Source organism: Pyrus communis, chromosome 17, assembly GCF_041283825.1.
Source record: "Pyrus communis isolate YQ-2024b chromosome 17, ASM4128382v1, whole genome shotgun sequence".
NCBI classification, from domain to species: domain Eukaryota; kingdom Viridiplantae; phylum Streptophyta; class Magnoliopsida; order Rosales; family Rosaceae; genus Pyrus; species Pyrus communis.
The window spans coordinates 20,850,346-20,877,142 of record NC_142581.1 but is presented as its reverse complement, the minus strand read 5'-3'; the positions used below and the strand labels follow the sequence as shown (position 1 = coordinate 20,877,142).

Genomic DNA, 26,797 nt, shown 5'->3' with positions numbered 1-26,797 from the left:
CAACCTGGATAAGTTGTAGAGCTTGTGTAAGTTACAATAAAACATATGTGATAATAATAACAACAAAAGGTACATCAATCTCAATATAGAAACACCAATTATAAAACCATACTTTATAAAATCATAAACAATTCGCTAAAAATCTCAAAGGCCAGACATCTATCGGCTTTTCTAAGTTAAACCACAAAAGTTCTTAAATCTGTAATTCACAAATACGCAAAAAAAAACTAGGGCTAACGTGACACAGTTCAGCCGAAGCCTACAACTCCTAAGTCTCCACATTCTGGACCAACTCAAAGAAACCAAATAGGAATAGGGATTCTAGATTATCCAATGAAGATAAGGTTTGGACCATTACATGAAACCAAAACAAAAAATGGATTCTAAACCACTCAATGGAATCCAACGAAGATAGGGTTTCAGACGACTCAACAGAACCAAAACGAGAAAAGGATTGCGGATCACTCAATGAAATCCGAACATAACACAATTCCAAGAGGAGGATGAGGGATTTTGGACTAACTCAAAGAAACCACGTAAAAATGGGGATTTCAAACCACTCAACGAAATCCAAGAGGATGAGCGTTCCAAACCAACTTAACGAAACTGAATAGAAAATGGGATTCTAGACAACTCAACGGAATTCAGTCGGATCAGGGTTCTGGACCACTTAACAAAACCTAAGCAGAACAGGTGTATAGTCTAATAAATAGAACCGAGTAGAATTCTAGGAACCTAGTTTAAATTAGTTTAATGGAACTAGATAGGATACAAGTTCGATGTCACAGCTCCCCATAACCATGCGTTAACGGTTCTCTGCTAGTCATTTCACAAACATTTCAAATATGCATAACAAACTACATTTCATAAAATTAGATCGATGACTAAATGTAAAAACAATAATTAGTAAAAAAAAACACTTTTTGTAAATCCATGCCATTTCCACTAAGTATACTAACATGGGAATTTTCATGGTAATAATTGTGACCATGATTTTCTATGGCCCGAGTAAGGCGGATCGAAATACAAGTATCTTAAAAGATTAGTCATGGACTCACCAGCTTCCACAATTGAGCTGTATAGATAGAGCAGCGATGCCACCATCATGTTGTTCCAGATCTGTGGCTGAAGTACGCTAACTTCACTGAGATTGGCCATGCCTTTTCTGCAACATAGGAAACCTAATCCAGTAAGGAATCAACCAAGTTTTCTATATCCTTACAATCTTTACAGCCTAAGTGTTAGCATGCGTCACAAGTAATCATACTCCTAAGAGGTTGCAACATCTACTCCTCTATATCCTCCGAGATTCTTTCAGCTTAATATGAATTTCACATCCTAAAAGGTCTCTACCTCAACTGGTATAAAATACATCATTCTAGGGTTCGTCTCTGGTAACGCGATTATTGTACACTTATTCTCTTACCTACCACTTGAGTCTCATATATTTGCTTACTAACTTGACCATCGGAAAGCCTTTTACATGTTAAACACGTTTGTGTATTTCCTCCACATGTGGTGGTGTGTGAATTTGTTCAAACAATTGGTGCTTTAATTAAGAGTTAAACTCAAGTTCCCTTCCCCCCACCCCCAAAACCAAACCACTCTACCACAATAATGGCTATTTCAAAGCAATGTCCCAACACATTCGTCGCCTCATAACACAACAATAATCATGGTGGCGTAGATGTCTCCACCATGGATAAAATCTGGAAAATATTGATAGAGATCAATGCTTCTATTGAATGGAATGAAAAGGCTCTTAGAGACATCATCTAAAATTTTTAAGAGCCACTAGCTAACGCCCATTTTGACCCTAGAGTGAACTGTTAATCTGAACCTTTGTATGAAGCATCGTTGCCTCACACCTAGAACATTTTGCAAAAAATAGAAGAAATCCTAGGGATCTTCTAGAAATCAAAGTCTGATGGAAAAACCAGTTCTCGACGTTAACTACATTTATGGAGAACAAAAGTATCTAGGTAAAACCAAAAAGGAAAGAAAAACCAACAAGTGCAAAACCACCGTGCATACCTTCAATGATACTCCGGCCAATCGCTTAGAACAATGAAGCTTGCAGTTTAGGCAAAACTGTGCAACTATTTGGTGGCTTTCCATGTCATGGACTCGTAATGCCATACTCAATCAGAACTGGCTTTACAAGATGAAAGTGATCCCTTCATCCTACTACTAACTACTCTGTTACCCTGCACCTAGCGGAGTAAAAGAAATTAAATAAGATCAAGCAACAGCTCAATGCTGGTTAATGGAAAGCAAGATTCACAAAGGAAAATAGAGCTATACTGCTCCCATGGACGAATCAGCATAGCAAACACAATCTAAAGTGGATGAAGATGTTGTCTACATAAAGCTCAATCTTGAAAAGTCGAAGCGCAAAGCCAGAAACTGATCTAAACTATCAGATCAAGGGAAAAAACTATTTACCAGATTCCTGCAAGCTAACAAAGAAGTTTTTGCTTGGTTCGCAAAAGACATAAGCATTGACCCTTTAATAATTTGCCATCCTCGAAGTTGGTTATCCAGTGAAAATGCAATCATGGGACAGAGTAAAGCAAGATCATCTAAGAAGAGATTGTTAAGCTCAAAGATACTAACTTCATTGTTGAAGTCCACCACCAAAACTAGCTAGCCAATATGGTGCTTGGGTAAAAGAAGAACGAAAAATGGAGGTTATGTGTGGACTTCAAAGATTTGAATAAAGCCTACCTCAAAGACCTTTATGTTGTGCCTTGGACAGACTTGTTGGTCGATGCCATAGCGGGGCACCAGGTACGTTTTAAGGTTATGCCTTTTGGGCTTAAAATCGCAAGGGTAACCTATCAGATGCGCTGGTCAACCGAATTTTCAAGGAAAAATTATTGGAATAATAGACGTATACATCGATGACATGAGGCTTTTGCTGCAATGACTGTGTCAATTTGCTCATTGCCAACGGATTCCTACCAACATAGAGAGAAGGAAAGAGCAATATTAGTAGGTCATTGACACGAAAGAAACCTTTTCTTTCACAAGAAAGGTTGATGATCTAATCACCAAAGTTTTCAATCAATAGAGCCCCAACACAACGACCCCAATTCAAAATTGTGGTGAAAATTGGCAACACTTGGAGGTGTTGAATCTTTCAAACTAGATGAGAAATCCCTAAGTCTCATCCCACACATTAATGGATGCCTCTCTAATTTCTATGAGTGAGTGAGAGCTATAACCATTTCATTTTCCATCCAAGAAAAACCATGGGACTAAAACTCCTATTAAGTTCATCCTAAAGCTTCATTGGAGCTTTCACATTGAGTTTTTAACCTCAATTTACAAATTCTAATGACCAAAGTTTCTCCTTTTTGTCTAATGTTATTAGCAAGGTGTTGTTTGGGAATTTTTTTTAAATGGCTAAAAGCGTTTTACGAATTCAAAAGTGTAGTTATTAGTCGTAGAAGCGCGTCTTGCAGAAACATCATCTTACTCACCTCCAAGAGTCATTCAACCTACTCTAGAAGTACAACATAAAGCTCAATCCGACAAAGTGCATTTTCAGAGTAGCGTCAGGAAATTGCTTAGGTTACTTAGTTACAAAGAACGGAATCAAAGTTAATCCAGACCACATCATAAAGAAGAAGTCACCTCACATTGTAAACGAAATCCAGAGTTTGACTAGAAGAGCAGCTGCTCTTAGTCGGTTTCTTCAAATGGAACCCTTCATTACTGCAATAAAGAAAAACAAAGGAATATGAGGAAGGTTTCATAAAATTAAAGGGGCACATGTCTTAGCCACCATTCTTATCCAAACCAGTAGATAGGGAGGAATTGTACTTATACTTATAAGTGTCGGACTGCACAATTAGTGCGACTGTAATTTGAGAAGACTCGAGGTAGCATAAACCAGTATAGTACATGTCTAAGGCTATTCTCAAACCAAATACTAGAGATCCAAAGATGGAGAAGCTTATTCTTCCATTAGTGATGACAACCAGGAAGGCCTGGCTGTACTTTCAATCATTATGAGTTGTCTACATGACCGGATACCCACTCTGATACATCCTACTAGTCTAGATGCATCGTCCAAAATCACTAAATGGGTTATCAAATTGGGGCAACATGAAATCATCTATCAGTCGAAAACTTCGATCAGAGCCTAAGTGCATAAGGATTTCGTAGCAGAATTTACCCCTTCACATATTCGCAGAAAACACTCAAGAATCCTTGTCTTTGGAAACTCTATGTGGACAGATCGCCAACCATGAATGAAGCTAGGGTAGGATTGATCTTGATGACATCGAATGGATACATACTGAAGCATGCCTTAAACCTCATTCCGGGCAAGCAACAATAAGACAAAGTATGACGCACTACTCTCCAGCCTTAAGGTAGCAACAAAGTTCCAAGTCAAAAAGCTTTCAATCCATTGTGATTCAATGTTGATTATGAACCAAGTCAAAGGAGACTACGCTGCTCATAATCCAACTATAGGACTCTACCTGACTAAGTCCAAGGCATTACTTGAAGAATTTGAAAAATGTGAGATCCAAGAAATTCTAAGGAATAAGAATGGCAATACCGCTACATTAACAAACATCACATCCATCATGGATTCCTCACTCGAATGGACAATCCCTTTCGAGTACCTCGCCGCGCCAAGCATCCATGAACTAGAGCTAGACATAGTTGTTACTATTGGTACAAGAGAGAGCTAGATGGACAAGATCATTGGTTACATCCAAGAAGGGAAACTTTGTTAAGATTGCCACTTCACCAGGAAATTAGTCCAAAAATGTTTCATGATATGTCGTTATTCGTGGAACACTCTACCGACGTTCTTACTCCAAACCTTATACCCTGTACATAACTCTAAAGATGAGCTTACAGATCTTCAGCTATATCCATTATGGCATATGCAGAAATCATGACGGTGGAAAGCCTCTCCTACAAAAAGCATCAACAAGTGGATACCACTTGCCTACCATAAGACAAGATGTTTTGGATTATGCCCAAGCTTGCAAGAAATGTCAGAGGTAAGCGTCAATGAACCCTCAACATGTGGAGGAACTTAACACTTTGACTGCGGCATAGCCTTTCATACAATAGGGCATTAATCTTGTCAATCCATGAAAGACAACCATATGAAACAAGGAAGATCTAATAGTAACAACAAACTATTTCTCCAAATGGATCAAAGCATATCCTTTATCTCGAATTACTAGTGCAGTGGTAAAATCCTTCACCTGGAAGAACATTATTTGTCACTTTGGAATCCTCCACACCATACTCAGAAATAATGGACTGTAACTCACTAGTTGCGAAGTTACGGACTGGTACACAGAGTTTGGAATCAGTCATCTTACCTCTACTATGAGGTACCCCTAAGGCAATACACAAGCGGAAGGCTCAAACAAGAACTCTAAGGTACCCCTAAGGCTGGAGAGGAAAAACAAGTGGCTAGAGGAGTTACCTGGGTTTTATGGGCATATCGCATAACTGTTCGAAAAGTGACTAGAGAAGTTCCATTCTCCATGGCTTATGGAACAAAAGCCATTATTCATGTCAATTTACTACAATGCCGAACTTGTACACTAAAGAGCGAACTAAGTTAGAGAACATTGGGATCTTCATGTTCGACCTCGATTTTGCAGAAAAGCGCATGGAATGTGCCCGAGTCCGACTTGTCGCTTACCAATAGAAAATTTGATCATACTAAAACAAAGGTGTCAAACCCTGAAGTCTTCAATTAGGACATATTGTCCTAAGGGAAGTCTTCGAGAACACAAAAGTACTATGTGCAGGCAAAATCATAACGAATTAGGAAGGACCGTACAAAGTCGTCGGAGGAAGAGGTAAGGGCACGTACAATCTACAACATATGGATGGAACTCGAAGTACCAAAAGGTGGAACATTGCCAAGCTTAGATGATATTACTAAAGATTTCAACGCCAATGTCTATGCCAAGATAAGTCCATAGAGAACTCATCTCTTTAGCACCCTAGTAGGATATTCGTTAAAGATGATCCCTAATATAGGCACACGTTGTATCATCTTTTAACTAAAAATATACCGGCGATTTGATTATCCTTCTTGGAGATATGTAACCGTCATATTTGGATTCCATCACACCCCTTGTCAAAATCTTATTCTCTTCATCAATAAAGATTCCTCAAAGTTTAATCATCCACATCTACTACATATTTGTTTGTTCTTTTTTTCTTTTTGGAGATGCAAGGGATACCCTAAAAATCCCAAATAACACACAACTTTGAAACTTCGCATAATTGCAAGTCTAAAAACTCAAAGTGACAGTGTTAGGAGTCTCCTATAACCCAGATCCAGAATAACACACAACTTTGAAACTTCGCATATTAAGCATAATTATGATAGGCGAGTTACGGGCACGTGGACATGGTCCCCAGATCTGGAAGTCCATCGCACCATCCAGCCTTCGAAAGTTTATACAACCTAAGGGTGGTGGGTTATAACATTCAAACATCATCCAAGGATGGTTCAAAGCTCCGACCCTGAGTATGATTACTTCTATCATGTGTAGAGCCATGTTTGAATGTTCAAGGCTCTGACCCAACGTACTAAGTCAAGTACATTATGCAGCATCGTGTGTCTAATGCAAGTTCGAAAGAGGCATCCAGACTAAGAAATCCTCAAGAGGAATTTTATTCCAAATGAGCTCTGATGCAAGGAAATGCCTTAGCCAAGTCAGCTAAGTGTAATCTAATCAGAAATGTTCAGGTCCAACGCATAGAGTCTGCAAAAGGATTCTAAAAGTGTTTCTGAACCACATGCAGATAATTAAGTACCCTACAAACTTTCGTTTAAGATTCACTATGGATGGACATGGAATTCAAACTGGGAAGGAAGCTCTTTTGCGATGACATGTTGTGATCTCTAAAATCTTCAGACCCAGAATGGGGCAGTGTAAACGAACAAATAAACAAAATTTTACTTAAATATAAAGGACCACATCAAAGATAAGAGCCGGAGATCATTCCAGGAAAAACCCTTCACTTTCTCATCCTTAATCCGACCAATGTATTCTGGCAAATTCAAGATAAAAGATTTTTCATATGCTTAATACTCGGTGTTGGAGTGAGGTGGTATTCTGATTATCACAATGATAAATCTTTACAAGCACCAAGTTTGAGAGGTATATTTTTCTGAAATCATTGTTGCCAAGGGAAGCTTCAAGCTCTGTCCCGGGCCTACAAACTTGCTCATGTTTCACTCCCTTACTCATTACTCCGAAGTTAGTCTACTTTGGAAAAAGTCTCCTAAGGGTGCTATTTTCTACTATAAAGGTACTTGTTGTTCTAGCTTGCTTGGCTCACTTTGAGAAAGCACCTAAAGGGCTCCAATGAAGAAGAACCTGTAAAAGGATCTCAACACTCTGCTCAAGTGAAACCCGTATGCAAAGACTTCAAGGAGGAAGTCGCTTTTGGTTATGGAGCGAAGTGTGGAGGCTAAGGAACCCATTAAGGGAAGAAAGGTTTGCTATTCAAAGATTATGGCTCATCCCTACTTGACTTAGTATTTCTTAACCATGGTAAATAGAGATGTGGAAAACTCCTTGGCCACATATCATAATCATCAAAGGCTCAAGTGGGGAATAGGTTATTGAAGCGCTGAAAGGAAGAAAGAGATCCATGCTTTGACTTGAAATTCTAAAGAAAAGACTTTGGAAAAAATAAGACTAAGTCTAAGGTATTTAAAGAGAATGTGATGAGTGATCTTGTCATTGAATTAGGAACGCCTTGCCTCCAGATTCGTGTGTCTGAAAGCCGAAGTCACTTGATAATGCAAAGAGCCGTCTCTTGTTTATTGTGCACAAGTAACATGACATCGCTCATCACTGATGTCTTCACGCCACAACTTTCAAGGCCACACGTCTAAATCCGAAATGTCATAGTTCACGAGTTACGAAGTCAAGTTACCACGCATCAAAAAGATTTTAAACGGTATGTGTTCCAATTTACTCCGAAAGACATGGTCTTTGGACAACTATACATCCTCAATGAGAATAGTCATTTCAGATACATAGTTAGGGGCAATTGTGGGACCATGAACTTCCAGGTTGTAGTAAGGCGGAATGGAATACGTGTACCTTAGAAGTTCGGTCATGGACTTAACGGCTATCGGAGCATAGCTGCTTCGTCAGTAGCAATGCAACCATCATCATGTTCCAGAGCAATGAGCAAAGTCTGACAACTTTGCTAAGATTGACCACGCTTGTTCCGCAAGATACAAAAACATAATCCAGTAAGAAATTGTTTGAGCAATATTAGAAAATATGAAAATAATAAAAGAATTTCAATGAAAGTAATCATAAAGAAAATCACAACATCAATTATGTATGAGATTAATAAAAACAACTAGGGAGAAAGTTAGAAATACTGACAAACTTAGAGATTGAGGCTTACATAAATGCAATGTTCTAAAGACATAATTTCACCCCTACTCTTGTACTTGTAATTCGGTAAACGTCCGTTTTCCAGGATCAACAATCTATAATCTGAAGTCAAAGCACTTCAATCTTCGAACTCTAGCAAACTTTATATATTCCGTACTCTCAAGACACGACTCGGAAAATATTTAATAATGAGAGAGACAATAAAGTCTTGGGGATTAAACTTTATTGCCAACAAGCAATGGCTATGAACTTATATAGAACTCAAAGCCTTGTTTTATGAAGAGATGTAACTCAATATCTCAACAACAAAAAAAACATACAAAGCCTTTGCAAAAGGATGGCAACTCTTAATAAAACTATGTATCATTTGAATGAAACCTTTCACTCAAATTTCAACAATAACTACCTATTAGCACACTCATTTAGACAAGTGAGATTTTATTTTTTTTATTCAATTATTGAAATTATAATATTATATAAACATATAATTTCCAATAGAAATTAGTCATGTTTCCTATATTCTTGAAATCCTTACAATCCAAGGATTGGCATGCGCCGCAAGCAATCATACTCCTAAGATGATGCAATATCTACTTCTAGATATCCTATGGGATTCTTCTGGTTTAATTAGATTCCATATCCTAAATGGTCTCTATCTCGACTGAAATAAATAAACCTTTTTAGGTTTCATCTCTGGTTACGCAATTATCGCACACTCTTGCCTAATGATTGAGTCTCACATATTTCGTTAGCCTTTGGCTACTTATAGTTGTTTACTATTTTGCAGATTAAATGAGTTTGTGCATCTCCTTACACGCGGTGGTGCACGAACTTTATTCCAACAGACGAGATGGCGGAACTACAAAGGATAGTCGAGCGCAACGCAAAGTTGATGCCACGACGAACAAACTGGCCTGCTCGTCAAATGCCTTACCTGGCCATCATTGAGGAGAATTCATTCCCGAGAAACTTCAAGTGAAAATTGCATGATGATCATTACTTTTGGAGAGAATTGATCTTCAAATTCAAATTAACTCGTGATGAATTTTGTGCTTGAATTAAATTCTTCTATTTCAGATATAAGGATTTTCAGGTATTGACTCGTGATTTTATTTAAGGAGTAGAATGAAGTTTTCTATGTAAGCACCAAACAAAATAAATTTCAGAGATCTAACAATTGTGTATTAGATTGTGTTAATCCAGTTCAGACATGAACAGGAATTGTTGGGACCCTAAGAGATGACGCTTGAAAGTACAATAAAAAATAATGATCATGTAGTTTGAAACGGTTCGGTATATATATATATGCAGAGCAATCCTCCTTTGGGCACATGACATTGTTCTCTAGTACTTAAGAAAGCAACAAACGAGGTAAACTGTCACTGCCCTTGTCCTTTGTCTTCTTTGCTCCTTTTCATATTGCCACAACACACCATTTAGGTACTGTAGTAAGTCCACCAATCTATACGAAGGCATAGATTTGTGGTTTATCTTTTGAAAGTGTTCATGAGGACAATAATTCATGGAGATTTTTTTTTTTTTTTTATTTCACAAATTGGCTGTAAAATTTTGACTGTATATATTCTAAGCCAAAATAACTGTGTTCCAACGTTTAAAAAATACCAAAAAAAGTGCAGACTAATCGAATCATGGCCATCATCTGAATGCTTCTTGTCAGATCCATGTTAGAAGGATCGATATCAACAGGGTAACGGTTACTGTACCAAAAAAACCAAAAACAAGACCATTAATTGATTTGGTTAAAAAAAAACCACGTAAATATTTAGCCTTTGTTTTGAATAAATTAGAGAAAGATTAGTGGACATAAGCAATAAGAAACAACATGAGTGAGAATTACTACTCATACATAATAAGTGACTTGTACTTCATTGTTGACCATGATAATAGACATAGAGTTGTCACGTACTACGATTTAGTTGTTCCTCTATATTTATAAGTGAGAGGTTGATCTTAAGTTTGATGAATTCAAACTAAATTATTATGGTTATTCCATTGTGAGACTTAGCTCATTCTCACTCCCTGTATCCTTTAATATAGATATATCTTATGTATTAAAAAAACAAATAGATATAAAATGTGCTTGCATTTAATCACATAAATCCATGCTATATTCATATATGTACTTATATTAGTTATATGCATGCATAAAGCTATGACCATATGCACCCGTGCATGTGTGCAGAATCATAAAATCTTCTGCTGAAAGAATGTTTGACAAAAATGAAATTAACAATTAAATTAGAACAAGTCATTGCACATTCACATACGGTATGTTGATTCTTAACAAAATCAAGGTAATAAGAAAATTTATCTTATTTTTCACTCTACATGCGCTGAGATGAAATTAAGCACAATACATACTTGACTAAAAAGCTAACTGAAAGATATGAAAGTGACCTACCAGACAAGCACCATTCAAAGTTATAGACACCCATTATAATTATTTATTTGTTGAAGGCACCCATGGAGCATATAATTACAAAAAGGATAACGCTAATTAAGTAGACTAATGTTTAAACTAAATTTGAAGACTCATTAAAAATTTTAGACCACATTTTACAGAAACGGTGGTATTATTGCCACACCTCTATCTATTGAAGGCACCCATTAAATTAATTTTTAATACTAAAACTTATTTGTCGAGATGACTGTTGCGGTTAAAGAATTTCTTAAAAAGTAATAAAAGTTATTTATTTTTATCTTTCACTTGATATATGCTCAATTGAACTTAAGCACAATAGACACCTAACTCAAAAGCAAAGATTATGATAGTCATAAGCAGAAAAAAGTTGAGGTTCTACTACAAAGTTAATTGGCAATATAAGAATTAGTTCATATACTTATAAGTTCATATCTCTTATCAATATTGAATTTATTCTTAACACATACCATGTCATCTCTTATCAATATTAAATTTATGGGTAATGTCAGGAAGACTAAATTTGTAGACAAAATTTGCAAACTAAATGATATATAACAAATAATAATGAGCATGTTTATTAACGCTTAAGTCATAATCCACTCATCAACTTCCATGTTTATTAACGCTTAAGTCATAATCCACTTATCAACTTCCATGTTATTTATTTAGTCTTTCTAGCATTACCCTAAATTATATTCTTAACACATACCAAGTATGAATTGATCATTTTTCATTACCAATAGTCTATACTGCACTACGCCTTATAAGCAAGTCCAATATGAGTCCAGTATTCAGTAGTGACAGTAACTACCAACCGAAAATCCTCAATATATATTTGGTTGCTTTTCATTGAATACTTGAAGTCCAAGAGTCCTAGTATTCGGTTGGAACCAACCGGAAACTGTGCACATGTTCAGTAACTAGCAATTGAAATTCTTAAAACAGTTGGCTGCTTTCCACCGAATACTGGAGTTTTTAGTTTCCTTGGTATTAATCTCGTGTGTCACTATAATTATCCTTCACTATTTATCAGTTTCTGTGTTAGTACGTCAGCCCAAAAATTGTAAAATGTACAGTACTTACATGTTACACTATTTTTCAGAGAGCTAGCAGTATACGATTTTTCTGGTGCAGGTGCACCAAATCCCTTGCTCTTACAATCTCCTCCAAGATAACCTACAGGGGAAAAATAAACAAAGTGACTAGAAGGATAGTGTTAAAAGTATCAATCCTATATATCTAGAAAAGAATGAACGATGTAGTGCTTATACGTAATTAAGCAATTTTTCATAATGTCATTTAGTTTTATGGCAGAACCTCAACTTTCTCCAGACAGTGAACATTCATAAATTCATTCCTTTTAACTTTTTTCCATTATGTTTAATAATGGTGAAGTAAGAATTAGGTTTGGAGAAAATTAGCTTACATGCTTTAAAGCATGCTAATCCTGGCATATCCAACAAGTTCCACGTGCCCTCAGGGCATTGGCATACGTGTCCAGTCCCATTTGCTACGCAGGTTCCATCGCCACACCAAACAAATTCACAACCTGGAAATTAAGTCATTTCATTTTACTGATGCAGTATAATAATCTCCGAAATTCATGGAACATAAGTGAAAGATTTTTCTCGTATGAAGCTTTCAATATACTTACTGCTTGATTCACGTTTTCTGACCGATCATACTTTAGGCAGGATTCAGTTTCGTCGTTGTTAACAGTGTGATCGGACAACGTGATTAATATATTTTTACTCACTTTAAAATCATTTTGAAGCAAAAAACTTTATGTGTATGATAGATGTATGGATGAATATAATGTTTTGCTAAATCACCTGGTGGAGGAACCATAGGAGCAGGTGGTGGGGGCGGTGAGGCAGATCCATCACATTGGAAATTTACCGTGCCTGCATTATCATCATTCACAAAACTGTTATTGTATTTTTCCTTTCTATTTTTAATTTTTTTTTTTAACTGTGGAGTCAGAACTTCTGAATTTAATATACTTAGCCGTTGAAATATCAATAAGCCAAAATAAAGCAGACAATAAGTTCATGCTGCAATTGATATTTTGTAAGTGGAATATTACCGTCCAGATAATTAGGAAAAAAGAAAATTATATAGGCAGTAGTAAGTTGAGATAATATCTATGTACGTGACTTCTTGATAAAATACTGATCTGATTTGCTCAACTATCACATGGTCGATTGAAACAATGACCAAAATATAATATGTCAATTTATCTTTTTGCATTTTCCCAAATCAGTTTCCTGGCATTGTGATTAGCGTTTATCTGTTTTTTATTTGAAAGCAAAGAATTGCCGCCGAGAGCCTGCAGCTAAAACATTGGCAACGCTAGATTATAGTTACAGTATCAGATTCACACAAACAAAGGTGACTAGCGAGATTGTATAGCGGAGTCTCCCACGCGATGGGATTTCAAACTACTGTTAGTTTGGTGATACAAGTTTATAATATGATTATCCTTCAAAACTACGAGTAAATTTTGATCAGCCACTAAAAGTAGCAAGTGGTTTGAACACTACTTAACCTTCATAACACTTCTCTTTAAAATGAAAGAATCTGGGAAATTTGCGAGGGGTTTGTTGCTCTATTGGTTAAGAGTGTTTATTCATGTATCCGACGTCCTATGTTTGAATCCCTCTATCCCCAATATCATTTTTTTTTTTTTTTTAAACAATACAATTATAGGAAACTTGTCGTAAACAGTATAAATAATGACCTTAAACTTTTCATTCCGCTACTATTGCTCTCTGTTTAGATACCAAAGAAAAGGGAAATTATTGCATCAAGACTTGAGAGAGAGAAATAGAGAGAGAGAGACTCACAGTTTGGAATAACACAAGCGGGATAGGTAAAGGGACCAATCGGAATCTTCTTCCAACCAGGATTACACTCGCAATCAAAACCAAGCAGTGTCTCATTAGAAGCCTTGCATACTCCTTGCCCACAATGTACCACTTCACACACAATATCTGCAATGCATACAACCAAAAGAAAACCATGCATACAACCAAAAGAAAAACAGCCACATTATTATTACCAACACAGCAATATTAACCACACCAAGCAACAAATTAAGTGAACCAATTAAGATCAAGTTCGAAGGGAAAATATATCGTTTCTACACACACACACACATACACAAGCATATATGTATTTTACCTCCAATTGGGTCTGATGGAATTGGAATCTTCTGTGTGGAACCGATTGTAGCGTAGAAGGTGAAGAGGGCAAGGAGAAAAAGATAATGAAAATAAATTAGATTGAAATTCAAACTGAAATTTTTCATGATCATGATTTGGTGTGAGAGACAAGGTTTAGTGGAGCAAACTTAATTAATTAGAAACTAGAAAAAGCATTTTATAAGAGCTAATTAGTACTGTGGAATTATGCTCCCTCAAAATGCACACCACATTGCCGCCCTTTTTCTGTTTCACATTCTTTAAAATTTCTATGAAATTAAGCCACCTTGCACTTGCATTGGGGCATCACATCACCAAAGACATTTTTTTAACTCCATTATTTTGTTTTAGGTTAAAAGAGGCAGCCAAAGGCCGAAAATTTTTAGATTGTGGGGGCAAGGCTAAGGGATGCATTTTGTAATCTTAGGGTGTGTTTGTTTGGCTTCGTTAATTTTCATTGGATTGCACTGAATTATATGTTAATGTAGGCATGTGTTTGTTATAGGCAGGAGTAAGTTTAATGGGACTGACAATATTGTGTAGCAGTGGACATCTCAATCAACACAGCTTGTCATACAATTCATTAATCTATACTAACAATAAGAAGCTTTCAGCCCTCCCTCTTAGTGTAAATAATATCCTTTATCAAACAAACAGTAAGAAGCTTTCATAATTTTCCATCTTCTTGTAATAAATTTTACGATTGATAATTGGGATTTGCTATTGGCTACAAGGATGTCCGATCAGTTTGATAAACAAGATTTAGAATTTGTTGTTTCAACTTTCAAGTGATCACGCCTCCGAAGATGGGTTCGAGGAACAGGTGTCTTAGAAAAACAAATTAATCAAAATTTAAAAAACTTGAGATCCAATCAAGTAGCGATTAAGAGGAATTTAAAATTTAATAATATCTTGATCAGCAAGAAGTTGAGATGTTGAAGTTCTGTCTGCTATATGCTTGAGAATTTTTCTGTATGACTCTTGTACCGTCACGTAGGTTACCAATAAACTACAATACCAGATACATGAATATGAACCACGTCGACTATTCATATTATAACACGTGTATATTGTTGGAAAATATTAATATTTTATGGTTATTTGATTATTTGGGTTTGCTTGTTACTTTAGGCCTAGCCCATGGGAATTAGGGGTTCGAGGTTTTGCTCTCTATAAATATAGCTGATAGTTTAGTATGAATAACAAGTTAGTCACAATGTAGCCTCTTGGAGTTTATGTAGCCGTCTCGATGATTTTGTAGTGTTTGATATCAATAATATTTCTAGTTTTGTAATCTGTTTGTTCATTCATCGTGGTATGCGCACTCTGATATTCAACTTGGTATCTATGCAGGTTAGATCCAGGATTTGATCGGCTTGTTTGATATTCATTTGTCTGTCGCATATGTTATCTGTTAGTTAGGGTTCTATTAGTTTATATGTGTCTGTCATTGTTCGTGTTTAGATTGTTTAGTTTGTTAGTGTTTAAACTATTGAGCTAAATTACTCTATGTATTTGTAATCAATTCAACAAGTAATTTAAATGAATTCATAGATTGAATATCATAGATGAACTTTAGAGAGAGAATGAGTACATTGCTCCTCGAATCTACGTTGGATTCAATCCATCAAAGTCGGCATACATGGTAGGATTTATAGTTGTTGCATACCCAGACACACTTGCAGTGTGACTATGATCACGTGCACATCACATGCTTTCATGTAACTCCTAACAAACTAGACACGTGGCAAGATATACACCACAAAGATGTTATAATCTTGTATGTTCATTACATTATTTGAAATTCAACTAATCTAACACTTAGACCATTTGAACTCTATTTCCTTCTTTCATTCTTCAACTGCAATGTATCTAATCCAGCTTCCATGCTTATCCACCAACACTCCCTTCTAAGCTGGTAGCTGGTTTAGCTTCAATCTTCTCTCTGAGTGTGCAGAATCTATCTTTAGCAGGACCTTGGTGAAAATATCTGCAAGCTAATCTTCAGATTTGCAATAGATTAGCTTGATAATGTTTTACTGCAATGCTTCTCGAATGTAATGATATCTTCTTCCAATATGCTTTGTTATATCTGAGAACCTTCTTTGCTGCTCCCAAATGCTTCTTTGATGGTCCATGCATGAATCTGGCAAGTAAGTTAGTTGTAAACATAATGTCTGGTCTTGTTACAGTTAAGTACAACAGACTCCCAACCAATTGCCTATATACATTCTCATCAGTTTTCTCACATTCATCCTTTTTCTTAAGCTTGTCACTCCAATTGAGTGCTAACAAGTTTGCACTCCTTCAATCCAAATTTCTGCAACAAACTAACTACATATTTCCTTTGATTAATGACAATCCCCGATTCAGATTATAGTATTCCCAGGCCAAGAAAATGATATAACAGTCCCAAATCTATCATTTCATATATGTTCATCATGTCAAACTTGAACTCTTTTAACAACTCAATGTTGCTACCTATGTAGATAATGTCATCTAATAGATAGCGACAATAATGCGTTCACTTTCTCCCCTTGACTTAATATACAAGATTGCCTCACTTAAACTTCTGGTGAATCCACAGTTGTGCAAATGAGTATCAATTTCTTCATATCATGCCATTTGGGGCTTGTTTTAACCCATACAAGGCCTTCTTCAGTTTATAGACTTTGTCTTTTGTACCCTGCACTACAAATCCCTCAAGTTGATCAATGTAAACTTCCTCTTGCAACACTCCATTAAGGAAACCTGATTTCACATCAAGTTGAAATAGCTTTCATTTCTTTTGAGCTGCTAAGGCAATAAGAGTCCTAATGGTATCCAATCTTGTAACAAGAGCAAAAGTTTCATTGAAATCAACACCAAGCTTTTGTGTATAACCCTTGGCAACAAGTCTTGCCTTGTGTTTCTAAATTGTCCCATCCATAATCAATTTGGTATTGTATATCCACTTCACTCTAATAATAGGTTTGCATGATGGTCTATCAACCAATTTCCAGGTCTTGTTTTTCTCTATCATCTTAATTTCAACATCCATTGCTTTCTTCCAAGCTATATCAGTGAAGCATGCTGGTTCAATCATGCTAACATTGCATCTAGCATATATTTCAATTAGTGACTTTTCTTTAATTGGTGTGGTTTTAGCAGAACTGGATTCACCACTCTCGGTTTGAGAATTAGTGACCCTTTGAGTTACACAATCACTCCCTTCTAGTTGAATATCATCTCTCAATGGTAATGAACCAATCTCAGGTAAATTCAGATTAATAGGAAATGATAGTTTCTAACCATTTTTTGCATTCCAACACCAAGTACCCTTATCATCAAATACAACACTTCTAGACAGAAATATCTTTTTGGTAATCAAGTTGTATATCATGTATCCCTTCTCCATTTTTCCATATCCAACAAAGATACCATTCATAGAGGATTCATCAAGTTTTTGCCTTAATTGTCCAGGTATGTGACCAAAACAGATATATCCAAACACCTTTAAATGTTGAATACTTGGCTTCCTGCCACTAAAAGCTTCAAATGGAGTTTTGTGTTCCACAACTTTTGTTGGACATCTGTTGAGTAAATACACTGTTGTGTTAACATATTCTCCCTAAAATGCATAGGGTAAATGCTTGTCATGAAGCATACTCTTAAGCTATTTCAACAATGGTTATGTTCTTCCTCTCATCAATACCATTTTGTTGTGGAGAATAAGCCATAATAAACTGTCTTTCAAGCCCTAAGTCTTCACAAAATTGAATAAACTCATGAGAATTGTACTTTCCACCTCTGTCACTTCTTAACTTTAGAATTTTGTTGCCACTCTGCAATTCAACCATGGTTTTGAATTTCTTGAACACTTTGAACACTTCTGATTTGTGATTTAGGATATAAACCCAACACGTTCTGGTGGCATCATCAATCAATATCAAGAAATATATGTTCCCTCCAAATGTTGTAACTTGCATTAGCCCACATACATCTGAGTGAACAAGTTTTAGAGGCTTGCTTGCTCTCTAAATCAACTCTTTACTGAATACATCTCTGTGTTGTTTTCTAGCAATACATTCTTCACAGTCACCAGTTGATTTCTTGAGTTTAGGTAGACCTAGCACCGTTTCTTTATCAAACAATAATTGCAAGCTATTAAAATTCAAATGCCTCAGCCTTTTGTGCCACTCCCAAACATCACCCTCAATACTAGCTTTTAGTGCAGAACCATTCATATCCTCCATAAGTAGTGGAAAACACCTATTACCAGTCATCTATACTATAACAACATGACTCTTCAAGCTTTTATTGTCAAGGATTGCAACTTGGTCATCTCCAAATAATAAGAAATAACCATGCTACATCATTTGCCCCACACTTACGAGATTTCATCCGGTCTTGGCACTAGCATTACTTCTTTAATATGTCTGGTACCTTTCTTGGTTTCAATCACCAAGGTTCCTTTTGCACTAGCTTGAACAATATGTCCATTCCCCATTGTGATTCTTGTTGAAACACTTATGTCCAAATTAATCAACATAAACTCATGTGAAGTCATGTGATTGCTGCATCCACTGTCAATATACCAAACATGCTCACTTTTGACTATTGCAGCAGAATTACAAGCAAAGAACATAGAGGTTTCCTCCTCCATTTGTTATGCCACTTGAACCTGTTGAACTAGTTTACTTCTACAATCTTTGGCAAAGTGATTAAATATGCCACAATTATGACACTTTGTCTTTCCCTTAAACATGCATTCACTATAGTGTGCATTCCCATAGATTTTACATGCCTTTCTTGTGTTCTCCTTGTCAAACCAGGGTTTGGTAGCATATTGAGGCTTATCATTAGCCTTAAAATCATCCATCTCATCTCTAAATTTGAAAGGCTTCTTCCCCTTGTACCCAGTGGTCTATGATCCACTTTTGTTTTGAATACTAAGACTGTTAGACACCTTATCACTCACTTCCTCATCTTTAGTATACCTTTTCAACCTCTGCTCAAATCATTTCAGAGTTCCAACAACCTCATTTGGATCAATCTCATCCAATTTCTTAGTTCCCTCAATGACAGACACAAGGTTATCATATGCAAGAGTTAGACTAATTAACATTTTCTCAACTAGTCTCTTGTTTAGCAAAGTTTCACCAAACATCTTCATCTTATTCACAGGAGCAGATAATCTAGCTAGATAATCAGAGAGAGATTCATTATTTCTCATCCTAGCATATTCAAAATCACCACGAATACCTTGTAATTTCACAGCCATGACTTAAGCATTATCCTTGAATTCTTGCTTAAGAACACCCTTTGCAATCTCTTGATTTATGATTCTGGAAAAGATCTTATCACTCACAACTCCTTGTATCAATCCCAAAATTTTTGCATCTCTGGAGATGAGATCCTGATCAGTAAGAATTTGCTTCTCATCTGTCTCCTTCCTTTCCTTCGATAATGTGAAGCCATCTTCAACAAAGCTTCACAGATTATGAGACTTGAATATAGTCTTCATTTTGTTATATCATACATACTAGTGCACAAAGATCGATGCTAGATCCAACCATTTTTATGCTTCTGAGTTCTTCGTTGAAAACCCAGATGAACACTCACAGATTCACTCTCAGATTCAAATCCAAACCTGGCTCTGAGGCCATGTTAGTGTTTAAGCTACTTTTGAGCTAAATTTCTCTATGTATTTGTAATCAATTCAACAAGTAATTGAAATGAATTCAAAGATTGAATATCATAGATGAATTTTAGAGAGAGAATGAGTGCATTGCTCCTCGAATCTAGGTTGGATTTGATCCATCAATGTCGGCATACATGGTGGGATTTATAGCCATTGCATACCCACACACACACTTGCAGCGTGACTATGATCACGTGCACATCACATGCTTTTATTTAACTCCTAACAAACTAGACACGTGGCAAGATATACACTGTAGAGATGTTATAATCTTGTCTGTTCATTACATTATTTGAAATTCAACTAATCTAACATGTAGACCATTCGAACGTCCATTTCCTTCTTTCATTCTTCAGCTGCAATGCATCTGATCCAGCTTCCATGCTTATCCACCAACATAGTTGTCTGATTTATAGTTTGTAAGAGAGAGAGAAAAAATGTATGTTTTAGAAAAAATTCAGTTTGCATGACGGCCTTCAGCTCCTTCCCCGCAATCCATATTTGTCCTAATCACCCGCACCTGTAGACGAAGCCCAGACCCGAGAACCACTCGGATCGAGTTCGTCTCCACTTGAACTCCTGGTTCCTGTAAAGTTGATTTAATAAACACATATCTACAGATGTCCACTGATCTAAAACCACCACCATTCAACACCGCCTTCACACCACCGTCGCACAACTGCACGTATCCCGCACCGTTTCCTCATCTGGATCCATCTCCACCGTCATGACCATATACCTACACCGCCCGCATCGCCGCGCTCTGATCTGCATCTCACCAGCTGCATCAACACATCGTTTCTTGCACTGCATCCGCACCCTCTGCACCCCGCGCATTTTGCACTAGAGTTCCTACACTTGTTTGCACAGAAGGGAAAAAGGGGACAAAGGAGAAAATAAGAAGGGAAAAAAAAAAAAAAAAAAACAAGCCCCACATGGGCAGGGGAAAAAATTAGGAAAACTAATGAAAATGGCTTGAAAACTTTGAGTTTTAACGATAAGGACAAAACAAAGGGTAAAGTGAACAATACCAAGATTGACTTTTTAATGTAAAAATGTGGTTTTTCGTTAAAGTGAACAGTACCGGAAGCTTTTCGTTAAAGTTCCCAAAAAAATTTGGTAAGAGCTCTTTGGGGTCCACTTGTTGTTTGAGGTTGCAGGCCCACAATGAGTTTGTTGATGTTGTTTGGCTTGTCTGTTGTTGCTCACCACAACGATTGCTCGAGTGCTTGGACTGGTGACCACTCGAGTGATGTTGCAAAAGTTGGGTTTTTTGTTTATTTGTTCAGGTTTGTTTGGAAGCTCACAATTGGCATTGGGAAAGTTTGCACTAGTATTGGTATTGATCTTGCACTGGCACTGGCATTGGAATCTTGCATTGGTATTGACACTGGTATTGGCATTTGAAATCTTGCACTTGCATGGATGGAATTTCGTATTGGACTTGGCATCGAATTAGCATAATGGAGCTTGCATCCACATCTACTTGTTGGCAAACTCCTGTCGTGTACCGCCATGAGTTTGACAGGGTGTTGGAAAATATTAGTAGTTTATGGTTATTTGATTATTTGGGTTTGCTCGTTATTTTAGGCCTAGCCCATGAGAATTAGGGTTTCAAGGTTTTGCTCTCTATAAATATAACTTATGGTTTAGTATGAATAACAAGTTAGTCACAATGTAACCTCTTGGAGTTTATGTAGCCGTCTCGACGATTTTGTAGTGTTTGATATCAATAATATTTCTAGTTTTGTAATCCATTTGTTCGTTCATCGTGATATACGCCCTCTGATAACTTGGGTCTTGGTTAGGGAATCGGTCCATATGACCAATGTTTGGATGATAGCACATACACTAAATCACATGGATGTTGCATCGTTCTTTTCACTGAATGTCTAGTTATAAATCGCTGAATGAAATTTGGAGTGTATTAGCATGGATAAAAATTTAAATAAGCTCTGCGAAAAGCAGATTCTATACACATACACGGTTACAGATACAAAATAGCACAACACTATGACACCTTTCCAACGCTTTGGGGTACACCAACTAATTTCTGCCTAAACTCAAATGGGAATGTCACGGACAACAAGCCAATCACTCGGAAACTCGACCATGCACTGCAACAATCCATCACCCGCAATATGAGTTGATAAACTTTATGCTGATCCGAATTCGTGAAACCATTTCTCATGCCGTTCAATATCAGCTTGAGAAACACTGCGTTGGACCTTCGCCAAGGCTTCTTCGAAGTCACACATGGCAACAGGATCCTTTGATATATCATCCTTGGACATGCTCTTAATCTCATCACGTGTCTTTCCAGCTATTTTGCGCCTCATCCCATTCAAGGAAGCATCCCTGCAAACGTTTGTGAGATCATCACCACTATATCCCTCTGTTCGACGAGCCACAGCATCCATATCTACGTCAGGGGCCACCTGATGCATCAGAAGCATTTTTTAGATTTAATTTATCTAGGATATAACACAAAACATACCATTTGTTTCTTATCTTTATGACGTTACTACAGACATTTTACCTGTTCAAATTACAAAATGAATTCCCTGACACATCTTAGATTCTAATTGTCTAGAGCACAGAGCAGTCAATCTATATGATAAACAAAAACCAAAAACCCCAGGAAATTAGTGATTTTGCTGTCCCACCGTTGAAGATACCACATGCTTTTATTCTATTTTCATTTTCTAATTGGTATCACCACCTTAATAGCATAAGAAGACACCATGTGAGCCATATTAAGTTATTAAGCCGTGACAGAAACACATGTCCAAAATTAACCTACAGAATTAAGGTGCAAAATGCATAATATAACCATAATAGAATATCAGTAACTGCAGTACCTCGACAGTTTTCATATTTATCCGAATAAGTGCTTTACGGCTCTCAAAATTTGGTAGGGGAATATATATACGTTTCTCCAGCCTCCTCCTGAATGAATAACATCGGGTTAGAAATATCAAGACTGAACAGGCATTGTCAAGTGTTTTTTAAGCCTACCACTCTTTCCAACTCAAAGTTTGAAGAGCAGTTAGGAGTCTGAAACTTAAATACAACAAGATGAGGACCAACCTGAGTGCCTCATCTATGTCCCATGGGAAGTTAGTAGCTGCCAAAACCATCACTACTTTACGAGTACCATCTTCATTCGTACCAGCATTGTTGACCCCATCTACCTGAACTAGAAGTTCAGATTTCACCCTTCTGGATGACTCATGCTCCCCTGATGCCCTAGACAAATGGATATTTTCAATTTAGGTGAGCATAAGGAAAAATCCCACATTACAATGAATTTTACACTTGAAATGTTAAAAACAGGAAGATATACAGTTTAAAACAAAACATGCAACAAACGTAACATACATGCAATAAGCTCTTTTAAGTAAAACTGAAATAAAATCTTACCCCCGGGAATTGCAGAGTGAATCAATTTCATCAATGAAGATGGTACTTGGCGCATAAGCTCTTGCAAGATCAAATAAGCACCGTACCATACGTTCACTCTCTCCACGCCATTTTGAAGCTAAAGTAGCAGAGGAGACATTGAAAAAAGTTGTGCCACACTCAGTAGCAACAGCTTTAGCAAGTAACGTCTTCCCAGTTCCAGGAGGACCGAACATTAGAACACCCTTCCATGGCCTCCTAATTCCCTACAATCCAAGAAGCAATAAATTCAATGTGAGAAATGGCCTATCAGGATCGAGATATTTCAGCATGTAGAAAAAGAATCAATTGCTTCGGTGAAATGTAGAATTGTGAAATTGGTACAAAGTACAGATGTGAATACTATTTGGGACATATTAATGTAACTATTTTCATTTTCCCTATGTAAATGTTGTCAAATCATCTCCATAAAAGACATGAACCATTCAAAAAGTAGCTCCACAAGTGTTACAAATTCAAAGTAGGTCCTGAGGAAGTGCTGCTTCTTAACCAAAGCTATGTGGTACCATAGAAAAGACCACGTGCCAATAGCCAGGTACCCAACTTCACAAGGAAACCCTAACCATTAATTGATGCCATTCCTGCCAAAGAGACTAAAAATGATGCAATATACTATTATCTTAATTTGGTTTTAACCATTCAACGATACCTGAAAATATTCCGGCATTAACAAAGGAAGCACAACGGCTTCCTCTAAAAGTCTCTTTGCTTCTTGTAAACCAGCAACATCATCCCATCTCACTCCAGGACTGGTTTCCAGTACGTCCCTCTCAAGCATTTCAGCCAAATCAGGATCAGGTCCCTCATACTGTGACCTCTTCGACTTTCCATCTTCAGCATCACCATTCTATAAATTCAAAAAACAAATCAGTAAGCTGGACAATGAAAGGTACCAAAACCAAAGATTCCAACTTTGATGCAAACAACTACAATACAAGGTCATAACCCAGTCTTTAAATGAAGCAAAATATTAGAGTATAAGACAAATGTTTTTACCACAACTTAATTAACTAGTGATAGGTATTTGCAAAAGTGAAGATCAGCGCCTTACGCTTCAAAAATAATCCTGGTATCCAAATACATTAACGAACTAAATATAGTACAGTGAAATATATCATTTGATTGAACTTACTGCTGAATCTGCCTTGCTGGATTTGCCAGAACCAGTGCCTTTCTTTCCAGTAGTAGAAGTTCGAGCCCCTGAGTTAGTCCTACTTGATCCACCAGCCTTTGCACCACGGCCAGGTGTGCCTGTTTTGGTTGCAGAGCTACGAGCCCAAGTTGCATCTTGTGGTGACTTCCTCATACCACCTTGGCCAGCCTTTCCAGGTCTTCTACCCGAAGTGTCCCGACTTGGTGGCCTCCACACATCAGGATCATCCATGGGAAAACCAGAAGAAGTTGGGTATTCATCTAAGGGTTGAAAAACAAATGACGACTTAGCATGAATTGGAGGTGAAGAAGGGCGCCGGCCCACAGGATTATCCTTAAATGCACTTCTCTCTGCATCTAATTGCTTCACAACCTCTGCTTCCTCAGAAAGTGCTTTCTTTACATTCATCCATTTCGCACGAATCAATGGATCATCGAGCGTGTTTAGGTGCCTAGAACAAAATAAGAAATTCAAATTTATTGCACGTAGACTTAGGTAGGAACAGTGGCAAAGACCCATCCAGTTGTTTGGTAGAATATAGCAGCTAGAAAATCTTATAGGACGAGAAAATGACAAAGCTTCTTTCTGGTCTTATAATTCTGTTTAATAGTGAGAACGGGCAAAAATCATCCTCTTCACTATTATACTTTTCGTTGTCATGCAAATTAAATACACAGAAAAAAATCCAAAGCATCTTGCGTTAGGGCAATTCAAAGTACGCCGCCTGTACTGAGGCCCATGGAAATCGCCCCCTACCCCTCAAAAAATAAAATACGGTTATCTTGTAGAACTTGCCTTGTTGATTAATAAAGGGCATAATGGTAGGAATATGATGTTACTGATAAGATTATAATCATAAAGTTATAAAGTTACATTTTTGCTCAACCTTGTTCAAATCTTGAACTATGACTTTATAGAAGTTGTCTTCCTATCAAATTTGAAAACTTTTTTAGGTGGGCAGTCCAAATACATTCATGAGTTTATACACCTTATTCTGTTTCTTTCAAATTCTATGAGTAATCCCTAGAACTAATCCTTTCCCATTTATTCATTTTCATATACAAATCAGAAAATTAGAAGTGATGGGCCCCTCGGATCGTTGCGAAATTTTCCAAAGAACGCCCATAAATTCTCTTTCCACCTTAAGCGCAGTTAAATTATCCCAAACAGAATGAGCATTTTCCTGGAAAATTCAAATCTTGGAGTCGCAAGAATCAAACAGATACAACAAAATTTGAAAATCCCCCATACATTAAGCAATTAGCTCAAAACAATTTCTAACCCAAAAACCTAGAAAATTCAAGAAATTGCTCCCAAACAGATAAAACAGTAACGAAATGAGAAGAGATGAGAAGAAATGGAAGAAGAAGAAGAAAATCAGAAATCAAGAAATGTACTTGTTGATCTGAGCAATGCCGCCGTCAAAGAAGATCAGGGAGTTGTCGTAGAGCCCTTCCATTGCGTACTCCCTCGCCAGCTTCAGGTGGTCTTGAAGACCCACCAGGGTTGGCCCCACCATTCTCTCTCTCTCTAGCTCTGATTTTCTAGGGTCCCGTCAATTAGGGTTCATGTACTGAGGAGGAAGACGAAGAAGCTCAAACTCGAACGCGAACAGTTTCTCTCTCTAGAACTCTCTCTCTCTCTCTCTAGGATGATGGAGCAGTCCAGGAGCTTCGACGTCGCCGTCTAATTAAGCGTTTTCAGGTGGAAGGGAAGAGGGGAAGGGTGTGGTTGAATTGACCAAATTGTCCTCAGGGTTAGTCGTTACGGTGTGGCCCTATGTAGGTTCGCCTAACGGGAAGGCTTAGAGTAAAAGCATACCCGGTAAAGAAGAGATGGGCCCGCGGTGACCAAACCCAATACCCGTTTCATGATTTCTTTTTTTTTTTTTTTGTTTTGCTTTTTCCTTTTTTTTGAAATTCAGGTTCTTTTAAAACCAAAAACTAAAGAGACAAAAGAAGCTAAACTAATGTATGATTTTGGTCCCCTAAATTTAAACAAGTCAATGGATCCGGATCCGAATCCAATGCAAAATTAACTCTTTTTTTTTTTTTTTGGACAAACGATGCAAAATTAACTCATTTACTTGACAAGAACGGACGCAGGACTGACAAGATTTTTTGGAAACCAAAAATATCTCATTGCGGTGAAATAGATTGTAAATCGCTGGAGACGGTTGAGCCAAATGACGACATTTAGTAATTTACTCTTCTCTATTAAAACAAGCGTTTCATCCACTTCAAATTTATTTTTTTCCAAGGGAAAAATTCTAATCTATTGTTGTTAACTTATAATTCTAATGCTTTAGCCGTTTGTAATTTTTAGAAATATCTTGTAGTTACTAGCTAGGAAGGTAATTGAAGATGTCGAAATAGATAATATAAGTGTTTTACAAGATTTATAGAATTTAGGAGATGCTATAAGAACATC

At 37.0% G+C, this 26,797-nt stretch overlaps 1 protein-coding gene and 1 pseudogene across 1 annotated transcript; one reads left to right on the top strand and one right to left on the bottom strand.

Moving 5' to 3' along the window:
* The window catches only part of LOC148689598 (uncharacterized), a 33,413-nt pseudogene extending 23,754 nt beyond the window's left edge, over positions 1-9,659 (top strand).
* Positions 9,660-21,630: 11,971 nt separating this feature from the next.
* LOC137708766 (katanin p60 ATPase-containing subunit A1) lies at positions 21,631-26,150 on the bottom strand. The gene is made up of 7 exons (XM_068447919.2): positions 25,765-26,150; positions 24,347-24,818; positions 23,864-24,061; positions 23,176-23,420; positions 22,843-23,001; positions 22,614-22,701; positions 21,631-22,190 (listed from the first exon to the last, which is right to left on the bottom strand). The coding sequence occupies exons 1-7, from the start codon at positions 25,884-25,886 to the stop codon at positions 21,909-21,911; spliced, it is 1,566 nt and encodes a 521-aa protein (XP_068304020.2). The 5' UTR covers positions 25,887-26,150; the 3' UTR covers positions 21,631-21,908.
* Between the last annotated feature and the right edge of the window lie 647 nt (positions 26,151-26,797).